This window comes from Pyxicephalus adspersus, chromosome 1 (assembly GCF_032062135.1).
Source record: "Pyxicephalus adspersus chromosome 1, UCB_Pads_2.0, whole genome shotgun sequence".
Lineage (NCBI taxonomy): Eukaryota > Metazoa > Chordata > Amphibia > Anura > Pyxicephalidae > Pyxicephalus > Pyxicephalus adspersus.
This window is the reverse complement of record NC_092858.1, coordinates 33,596,951-33,607,715: the sequence shown is the minus strand read 5'-3', so window position 1 is coordinate 33,607,715 and position 10,765 is coordinate 33,596,951. Positions and strand designations below refer to the sequence as shown.

At 36.9% G+C, this 10,765-nt stretch overlaps 2 protein-coding genes across 3 annotated transcripts in view; one reads left to right on the top strand and one right to left on the bottom strand.

Annotated features, from left to right (window-relative positions):
- The window catches only part of LOC140326951 (cell division cycle-associated protein 7-like), a 31,955-nt gene that overhangs the window by 2,659 nt on the left and 18,531 nt on the right, over positions 1-10,765 (top strand). The window contains exon 2 of one of the 2 annotated variants that reach the window (XM_072406003.1): positions 262-393. The exons of the other annotated variant lie outside the window; for it this stretch is intronic. The gene's annotated coding sequence lies outside the window, so the exon portion shown is untranslated. The remainder of the gene's footprint in view (positions 1-261; positions 394-10,765) is intronic. 2 annotated transcript variants of the gene reach the window in all.
- Positions 2,138-10,765, bottom strand: part of AMHR2 (anti-Mullerian hormone receptor type 2) — a 10,495-nt gene continuing 1,867 nt past the window's right edge. The window contains exons 2-7 of the mRNA XM_072405991.1: positions 9,677-9,898; positions 8,914-9,028; positions 5,707-5,861; positions 5,470-5,617; positions 4,000-4,136; positions 2,138-2,565 (exon numbers count right to left, since the gene is read on the bottom strand). Of these exons, the coding sequence (XP_072262092.1) occupies positions 2,395-2,565; positions 4,000-4,136; positions 5,470-5,617; positions 5,707-5,861; positions 8,914-9,028; positions 9,677-9,898 (948 nt within the window). The 3' untranslated portion in view covers positions 2,138-2,394. The remainder of the gene's footprint in view (positions 2,566-3,999; positions 4,137-5,469; positions 5,618-5,706; positions 5,862-8,913; positions 9,029-9,676; positions 9,899-10,765) is intronic.

The following is a 10,765-nucleotide window of genomic DNA, read 5'->3' as shown; positions in this document are numbered from 1 at the left end:
AAAAATGCACTCAGGGATTTTGGATTTTTACCAGAGTTAATTTCTCCATTAACTTTGATCATCTTCTCCATAACCACTGTTAACTTTGGTAATGGAGAAGATTATGCTATAGATCCTTGTCCAGAAGCTGCGTACCTTGGAGCCTAAAAAGGTGATGGCTTGATTTAAAGCCTACTTACAGCTTATTAAGTAAAAGCTTGAATGATGACTTGTATACTTTTCTTTAAAAACAGTTCAGACTTTTATTATTTTCATTTTCAGTAAATCTGCAGGTGTCAAACCCACAGAATGTAAATGCAGGAGGTCAAAAGATCAATCTAAGCAAAGAACATAAAACAGGCTGATTTGATGTAAAATAAAAGATCAAATAAAAAGTGATTACATAGAATAACGGTATGTAACCCTGAGTCAATCTAAGCACATCAATAATGTTTCTTTTTTCTTGATCTGTTTTACTTTATGTTTAGTTTCCAATTAAGAAATGTTTGGAACCAATTAAGAATGTTATTGTTATCTGTGATTACCTGTGAGATGTTTCTCTTACTTAGGGCCATGTCTAATGGCTGATTTTTTTTTTGTTGCAGTGATCCTCCTTTTTTTTCCTTTGTATTTTACTGGCTTAGAAAATCATGGTTATCTTGTATAAAACTGTTACGTTAAGGCTAGTATTATAGTAATTTGTTGATGGGATTGCCAATGACATCTGGTCTGATTTTTTAAAGCTCTCCAAGGCTGGAGAGGATATACTTTCAACAGTGAAGCTGGGTGATCCAGCAAACCTGAAATGGATTTATTCAAAGTAATTTGCTATTTGCTAGCATATGATTTGAATCCTGTACCAGATCCAAACCAGGTTTGCTGGATCACCCAGCTTCACTGTTGAAAGTGTATTCTCTCCAGCCTGGAGAGCTTTAATAAATCAGGCCCAGAATATCTATCTGTGGGTCTATTGAACTGACCTTGTACTTAATATGAAAAAAATACAGTATTTACAATCCATACGTTTATCCGGATTTTTGGGGGATCATGTCTGGCAAAAATACTTTTCATTAGTATGTATCTGAGTCCCCTTTGCACAGTATTCTGTATTAATGTTTCATTACAATTTGTTTATGTGTTCCTGTTTAAAGTATGATAGTTTAGTCATTATATTGTAAAAAAAATACTGACATATTTTTAATTTATTATTTTTTTTGAATGGCAAATTAAAGTCCCATTAGGTTGTATTATATCTGTTATTGACTACAATTGCTAGCACTAGCTATAAATTGTGTAGCACTCCTTTAGTATTGAAGGTTTTTTTTTGTGGGTTTGCAGTGTTAATCTTAGTATATACTGGACAGTTCTAAAATTAGGTGTTCTCAGAAAATAATGGTTAGCTATCTTCTGTTACAGGTAAGAAACCAGTCCTTAGTAAGGTAGCAGCCATTCACTGCCCTGGTGCATTACTATTTGGGCTTATGACAGTGTTTAGTGATTTTTTATTATGTGGAGAACTGAGCTCAGGGGGTCCCTTGTCATGGGTTACTGAAGAAGCTAAGGAAGTCAGGGTAGGATGGCCCTGTTACCCCTGGGGCCTGGCTAGGCCAGGGTGACCTTAAGTCAGGACCACTGAGGGGGTGAACTTGTACCCAGTGACTAAGGGCTTTGCTTCAACTGGGAGAAGCTAAAAGATGGGACCCCACAGAGCGATACTTAGGACAGGATCCTGTTGCTGAATTTCAGACTGTCATTCACGGAGTAACCCACTCCAGAGGAGGAACGCTTCTCCCACACTTCACTGTGGATTTAAGAGTTCAGCGAGGATGCTAAAGGTCATGTGTCGAGTTCCAATAAACCCCTAGAAAAATGACCTGCTTTTTAACTCCTTTGTGAATTCCCTATGCTACACTACTAGAAGGGATCCAAATAGAAATAGGTCACCGCTATAGTGGTAAGCGCTACAATTGCATTTTTGTTTTATTGTAGCAATAATGTTAGTGAAAAAAAATTGCCAGCATTAGCGTTTTGAAGAGACAGTTACAATTGGGAGACAATGGCTCCATGAATAAATCACCCACGTGACATGGCGTCTACATGGGGCACCCAGACTGATCACAGAAAGCGAAAAAAGAAAAGAAAAGAAAAATGCAGTAGATAAGGGTTCAAATCAGCTTCATTTGCTGCATCCTTTACACCCTGACCAGGTCACCTGGACTGAAAGTGAGTGCTTTTGGAAAGATCTGTCAAGTTTAGTTTGTACCTGATTATAACCTGATACATGTAACAAATTTTGTGTTTGCACATTATTATACCACAAATTGTTCCTGTTGCAATTTCCTTAATTCATACATTAACTCTATCAGATGGACCTGAGAATAAAGGACACCTGTATACAAGAACAACTTTTTTTCCTTAAAATGTAGAAAAGGAATGTGAGCTGTGTAAAATACTGTCCTCTGGTGGCAAGTTGTAGGTAGCATGAAAAAGGTTACGCAGTCTCTGTTCAGCACACTGGGCAGAAAGACGGGCCTCAGAATCCGGATCCCAACAGTCCTCCATGGTTTCCCACAATGTATCATAGAGCTACGTAAAGGAATACAAATACTGTTATTTAACAGAAAGCCAACACAGCACAGTAATCCAGACAAATTCATTAAGAAAACCATTTTGTCAAAATAACTGGGCTGCTTGATAGAAGAAAGAAACTGATACATTTTTAGTGCTTCCCCACCTCCATCATATAGTTATGAGGGAACATATGACTCTTACCTTTTCTTTCCACAGTGTGCTGTTCAGTGCACAACATTTCCATCGATTTGGAGATGAAACCCGGGGTCTTAAAAGAAAAATGGCACACTTCCTAATAACATTGAAAACCCTCCTACTGCCTGTTAGTCATTAAGACCACTCTTAAGAGGCCAAAAGGGTAGTAATCTATATATATTCTGGTCATGTCCGCTACTCCAACCCTTCTAGGACCGGGTGAGCTCTCTTATCCATAAAGTCACTACCCTGCTGCACCAATATACCATAACAGAAAAGGCTTACATCATCAGATACCTCATCATTGCTGCTAACTCCTGTATTCCACTATACTGGAAGTCCACTTCCTTACTAACCATTGAGTTATGGCTACATAAGGTGACTGACATCATGATGATAGAAAGATCTTACAGCTAGTGCCTGGGGCTCATCAGACAAATTCAATGCCATTTGATATATATTATATGGAAACACCGGTTATTTAGTGCCGCCTTGACCCAACTCTATCTTGACATGCAGGTTTAAATGTTAACATGTCGATCCTAAATTCTGTGCCTTACCAAAATGCCATGTTATTAACTACTTCTGTCACCTACCCTTTCTTTTCAGGAAAAGTATACTCTGAACTTTTCGCATTGCAGATACTGATGTAATTATTACAACCAAAGACTTATTTTGGACTTTATAGTGAATTCCCTGATGTTTCTGTTTGCTTTTATATGTTTATTGTATACTTAAAAACCTTGTAAATATTGAAATAAAAAATGTATTAAAAAATAAAAATAAATATAAAGGTCAAACGGAAACTACTGGAGGTGGATGAGAAGGGACATGCTAGCTCTTTGCACTACAGGGAGTGTGGACATTTGCATATTAAAGTGCAGCAAAATATGGTGAGATAATGGAATGCTGGACATTTTAAACAAGACAGGAGGTCTTGACTTGACTATTAACAGCTTCTTGTTAGGCACGGATCCCAAAACACAGTTATGGCAAGGGGCAACTGGATTTTGCTAAAGTATTACAGTGGTTTTAGTTGCAGGTTAGGTTTGAAAGTGGATTTTTAAGCTTGCTCCAAAAATGTATTCACCAATAATATTGTTAGTATAGTCAGGCTATGGAAATACAATTCACAAATTTTTAACAAGCAGTAAATAAGCGGAAGTCTTGAATGACCTGCATAGCCCTGTATTAGTTTTGGCTTTAACACGTTAAAACACAGTAATCTCAGCCAGCTTATTAGAAGACTCTTACTTGGTGATTTCGTCTGCAGTTTTCAGGTGGTTGAGGTCGTCTCTTGCCCTCTGCTACCAATGATCGTAACGAATCCAAGGAAGGATTTGGGCCCAACTCCTCTGAGAAGACTATATGAAACTCTGGTGACTGGTGATCTGAGAACAATTAACATAGCTGAAGCACAGTGAAGGTTTTTTCCAATGTGCCAAAGTATCATAGAAAAGCCTATTTTATTTTTCTTGTAGCTTTTCAAAACAAATCTTTATTGGAACAACATTAAAAACATAAATGTTAAAACCATCTAAAATGTGTGATAGATATAACTAAATACTCCTGTCTAGGTTACCCACATATATGGAGGAAAACCTTGCTGATTTTTCTGATTTTCCCCCATATATGTGGACAACCTAGACAGGTGAATTTAGTTATATAAATCGCAAATTTTATATGGTTTTAACATTTATGTTATGTTATGTTATTGTTGTTCTAATAAAGATTTGTTTTGATGAGCTACATGTTCAATTTGATTATGGTTATGCATATAAAAAAACAGTCAAACAAACAAAAAATAAATTTAAACAATTGACATTTGAGATACTGTACTAAAGTTGATTTTTAGTCCGACAAAAAAAAAAAAAAAGAATGGGGTCATTAAAAAATGAAAGCATATGGACATCCAAAACAAATATTCCAGAAACCCTTTTTTGTTTAAATAATAAAAGTCGCTGTATCTAAAACCTAATGACTAACTGTAGACAGAACTTTCAAAACTAATAATGTTTTTCGTGCATAGTACTGTAAAAAATGAATCAGGTACCATGCAAAAGAAGAAACGTGAAAGTTTGCAAGGAAACTCTACAATCAGTTAACAACGGTATTATCTATAAAAACTTTCATATTGTGACTTGTTTAAGAAAAATTGCGAAGAACTCAACTCTTCTACAAACTTACTACATAGTAACTGGTTACACTCTGTAACCAAATTGCAATAATCTGGAGGAAATTATTGCTTGTCGTGCAGTAATCATCAATATAAAACCATACAATTATAACTGTACACAATTTGGGTAATACATACCCACTTCTTTCATGTCGATACTTTAATCCTACTCCATAGGTAGAATTTAGATAATTTTTCTTAAATTCTGCTGCAAAAGACTTACTATTTTTGGTGCACAATTGGCTTTAGATGGCTCTTGAGGCTTACAGAAGCACCTTTCAACTTTTTTGTGCCTTTTACTTTAGATTTACTTACACAAAAGTAAAAACACTCATAGTAAAAGTATCCAAATAATAATTAAAAGACAAAAATATGGGAAACACTAATGAAATAAACTAACAAAAACACAACAGGAAAAAAGGAGTATATCTATATAAAAGATAATTTAGCAATTTTTGCCTAAGCAACTGAAAGCCTCCTTTTTTGCAAATTTTTGCCAAAGTCATTCTGCATATCCCTTCCCAAAGGAATCCCCATGCCTCTCTTACCTGCATACAGATCATTGCAGCGACTAAATATCTCCCAGAGCAGCAGGCCCAAGGAGTACACATCAGCCTGAGTTAGAGCCAGTTCCCATGACATGAGATTTAGGGAGCCATCCAGCATTTCTGGGGACATGTAGCGCAGTGTTCCTGTCTGTTAAGCAATTAAATGTTTAATGTCATAAATTATACAACCAAATAACTAAGTGCAACATAAGCTATCTTGTATTATCCCTAAATTACCATGTTAAGTACGGCTGGATCACGCCCCTTCTTCATGCGGTGTTCTTCCAAAACAACAGACAGACCAAAGTCTGATATGACACAGGAAGAATCACCCGTCACCAGGATGTTTTCACTGCTCAGATCTCGATGAGCAATGGCTGGTTTACATATGTCTGTCAGTGAGATAATGCAGACTTTTTAATTTCATAGCACAGGTGCTATTGAATATGTAAAATATTGCACATTAAACAGGTAAATGTTAAGGATAATTTACCCTCTGCTGAAAATCCTAAGGATACCTTGATTCATTAAAAAGCCACACATCAGTTGTATCTCTGAAAGTGATCTTTGCATGGAGATATAGTGAATAGCTATCACTACATATAGAAACCATGTATGTAGCTTTCAATAGCGTACAAATAGCAAAATCCACTACACCGTAATCACCTTACTCATTGAACAATTTCAAAAGAGAATAACCAGGCAGCATTGCTAATATGATAAAAATACATCCTTCACCCAAAAACTACTGGACGCGACTGATTCGCACTGACCAAGCACTGGTGTATATGTCTCTGTACAGCAGCCTTTCTCAACCTTTTTACCCCAGAGAAAACCCTAAAATTATTTTGACAAACCCTGATAAAATTTATTTGGTGGTTAGTGTGAAAAATGCCACCCGGTAGTGATCACAATACCTCTCTTTAAAGATGACTAAAATGATCATTGGTATCATGCTGCTGGATCTGCCAGGTGGGTTCTAGGGTTCTGGGGGAGCCCTAGGGTTCTGTGGATTGAAAATTAAGGGTGCTATTGAGAGAGAGTTTGGTATTGGGGGGGTGGGGGGGGGGGGGGGGGGGTGAAGTGACAGTGAGGGTGAAGCCTGGTTTCTCCAACCTGGGTGAGGCTGACTCCTTCATCATCTTGGCTATGTTCTATTATATACAGATAGAGGAGAGCTGCATTTTTCATAATACAATCAGTTGTTTGGGCATCCATTGATAGCAGGTCACTCTACCATAGCATTTCAGAAAAGCTATTTCATAATGTAAATATTCTCCATAGCAGAAAGTTTTTTCTCTTCTTTGACCACCATTTAGAATAATTACATATAATAAAAAATTGTCCTAAAATTTGGTATAAACTTATTAGCTATTACCAGCCCCAAATTCGAAACGCATCAAAAACCGATGACAAAGATGATTGCATTTCTCTTTTTGGACTTTCTTCACTCATATTGTGGTGATATCAGTTATACTCACTCTAGGCAACTTCTCACATTATTAATTCATAATTATGTATAATATTTTCTTTTCATAAAAAAAAGACTGTTTACACTTGTTTAAAAAAAAAGACTGTTTACACCAAAAAGCCAGCTTCTTTGCTCTTCCATTTGTTTTCCACCATTTAGAATATAGGTCCATTTAAGGTGTCAGTCTTTGCCCATTAAAATAAGTTTTATATTCTAAAGTCCCTACCATGCAGTTAAGTCTGCACATGTGTATGATTTAGTTTAGGTAGAACCCTGGAATGTTTTAAGAACAAAACCAGAGCACATTTAAGAAACCCATACCAAAGGGTGGCTTTATATAAAAATTACTATGTTAGTGAAATTTATCTTCAGTACATCACTTTCATTCATCACCCCCCCCCCCTCCTATATCTTTTTAAAATTGTTTGTGATATGTAGTTCTATTAGCATGTGAATGGGACCTGAACTCTTAGCAGCTGCCCCTGCAGAAATTTTACAGACTTGGCAAATTGTATCTCACTACGGGAAGAAGGTAGAAGAAAAAAAAAATGCTCAGATTTGATCTGGAGGAGGGGAGGGGGTTAATTATTTGTGCAGTAAATTTCAAATAAATGTGTTTGTTCATGATGATATAAAATATATAACAAATAATCATCTGCATTGAAAGGGGCAAATGTTGAAGCTACCGCAGAATGATCATGATTTGAAAGATGAGGTCCCTTTTTGTGCCATTCAAATGTGTTGAACCTAAAACACCACTGCACAGGTTTCACGTCTCTATTCATCTTAAAGTACTTTACGTAAAAGCTAAACTGAAAAAAAAAGTCCTCTATCGTTTCAAATCCTTAGGAACAGCAATAAAAGAAAGTCATCAAAGAGAACACATGGCACTGACAGTTGAAGAGTTACCAGCTCTTAACAAAATAGAAAAAGTGAAAGAAGCCTGGATAACAGCAAACATTGTGTGGGTGAAGCATATCACGGTCAGTGCTTGTATATTTGTGCTGGAATTTAGATCTAAAGCTTTCTCTGCATTCACAGCTGGACTATGTGATAGCGTATGGCCTTGAAAACAAATATGCTTTAGTAGCTGTTCTGTACATTTTCTTTCAGACCAAAGGCAAAATGGAGAACACGTGTGATGTAAAGAACACAAATAAATTGCTTGTTTAAAAAACAAAAATGTTTTTCTAATGTTTGAGGTGTGCACTATTTACAAGCCATTAACCCTTTGCCTCTCAGATTGTGAACAAATGTTATTAGGACTCCAAGAGTCCTTTATATTAATTATTAAAATAGTATATCAGGTAAAGGACTAGACAACTCAAGTTATTGCTGAAAAACCCTTTCCAGGTCACAGGTTGGGCCTTGCATTAAGGCTGAAGATTTACTAGCTAAATATTAGCTGCAAGGCTATCTTTCTGTTGCTTTGGCTTTAACACCTTACCATCTACAATTAATAAATAAATATCCCATTTTGGGTTTGAATCCCTTAAGCTGCATACACACATTGTCGTTGTCGTTGGAAAGGATCTTCTAAAACTTCTTTCGTGGATCCGCCAGGACGGTCGTTCGGACGATGGGCAATAGGCGCTGTACACACACCAGATTTTCGTCCGATATCGGCTTATTGGCGAGAACCGATATCGGCGAGAACCATTGGAGAACCATTGGATGTGTGTACGTAGCTTAAGTCTGACAACTTAGATCCCAAACGACTTTCAAAATGATGTCCATTTTATCAAATATACTGTATATAAATAAATAGATGTCCATAGAATGTTCATGACTAAAGAAACCCAGTAACTGGTGCCTGAGTTGGAAGAGTGAAGTTTGACTTGGACAACCCCATTTACTCAATATGTATTTTGCACTTTTGAATAAAATTAGACGTATTTGATCATCATTACAAAATCATTACATTGATCCTCACAGATAAACAAACAGTGATAGTTAAAGAATAATGTACTAACCTTCCTGCCATATGTTGGCATGAAGAAAAGCCAGACCTCTGGCTAGTGAAATGGCCATTCGGCAGGCTGTGGCCCAATCAGTGGTTTGACCAATCAAGTAACTCCGCAAAGATCCCTAGAGCAAGAAGTGTTAAAAATAGAGAAAATTTTGAATTAGGCTTAAATATTCTTTTTGTTTTTCTTCATCTTAGTAGGTGAAAATGTATGTACTGTTGACAAATAAAATAAACCCATATATGTGTAATGTAATACCACATTGACATAGTAGGCAGGCCTATACTTTAACAACTCACCTTTCTACTTAAAATCATAAAGAGCAGCAGCCTCTAAAAATTACATTGGCTGCAGCAACCAATGTTCTGTTATCCCACCATGACTGGTTAAAAAATTACATTGTCTAAACATCTGGTCACATGAAAGTAAGGTTCAGCTAAGCAATAGTTTTTTTTTAATTTTTTTATTATTAGGAACAAAAAACAGGTTATGCAATAAACAACAAAATAAAAGAAGATAACAGTTAAAATGAGTAAAAAAGACAATCTATATTCTAATTCATTATGCCAAAATAGACCATTTAGAGTGCATTTTAGCACATGAGTAGCAGCCATGGGACAAATAGCTAATAAAGACATATTGCAAGAAACATGCAGTTGTATTGCAGAAAAAGTTGGCTCTGCAAAGTATTAACTTTAGTATACTTTATGTATTTAAGATTTACATATTTGGATAAAATATATAAATTGTAATGATTCCAATAACATACCTCAGGGTAATGTTGAAGAACTAATAGGCGGTGATGTTCCAGCACACCTGCAGATCCAGTTCCAGCAGTTAGGAGGCAAACTATATTTTCATGCTGAAGAGGAGTCAGAAGGCTGAGAATCCTCCACTCTTGACTATACAGGTTTTTCAATGGTGGTGGAAAGCACTTTATAATGACTCCCTTCTCATAAAATGCACCAAGCCAGAGATCCTCTCTAAGAGCCTGGATATAAAAAAAAAAAAGAAAGAAAAAAGGAATTTTTTTTTTGTTTTGCTATGTAAAGCAAAACTAATTATCAAATCAGTGCTACTTGCATACAATAAAAACATAATTTTTGCATCTCATTAAGCAACTCAATAAGGTTGAGTTGATGGCAATATATAGACAATGACAAAACTATGCCTTGGATCAGGGGCCAGGAAACTCAAGCCTTTAGGCCAGATACGGGCCTAAAGTTCGTTTATATATAGTTCGTTTCGCTCTAACGCCCCCCTGGCCGATCCGGCGCCGCCGGTTGCCGACGGATAGGCCAGGGGGCGTTAGGAACTACCAGAGCCGCCTCCTTGCAGTGGCTCCCCTATTTATCGTGGCCAGCGTTAATACTTCCACCGCTGCGGTAAATAGGGAATGCTCCCTGCAGAAAATCCCTCGCCTCTGCAATGCATACAGAGGAGAGGGATTTCACTTCAGGGGGCGTTCCCCGGTGGTGGGAAGAGCAATTTAGGTGGGACTCAGAGTCCAGCCTACTGTGCTCCTGCCCACCGCTGAAACGGCCTAGTGGCCATAAAAGTTTGCCGACCCCTGCCTTAGAACATACAATTGATAAGTGGGGAATCTATTAGAAGATTGCAGCTTGTACACTTGCTCTCTCTGCTGCTTCATGTGTATGCTGTGCTATCATCTCTGTGTGGGGGAACACACAAGAATGCCCTTGGATCTTCGGAGACTGAGTAAATATATTATTGATTATATTAAATGTCGCAAACTACCCCTGAGGAAGCGGTCTTGATGTCTGTTATGTCTCGAAAATGTTTTTTTTTTTTTTTTTTTTTATTTATTTTTTAGTAGCAACCAATAAAAACAGACAAT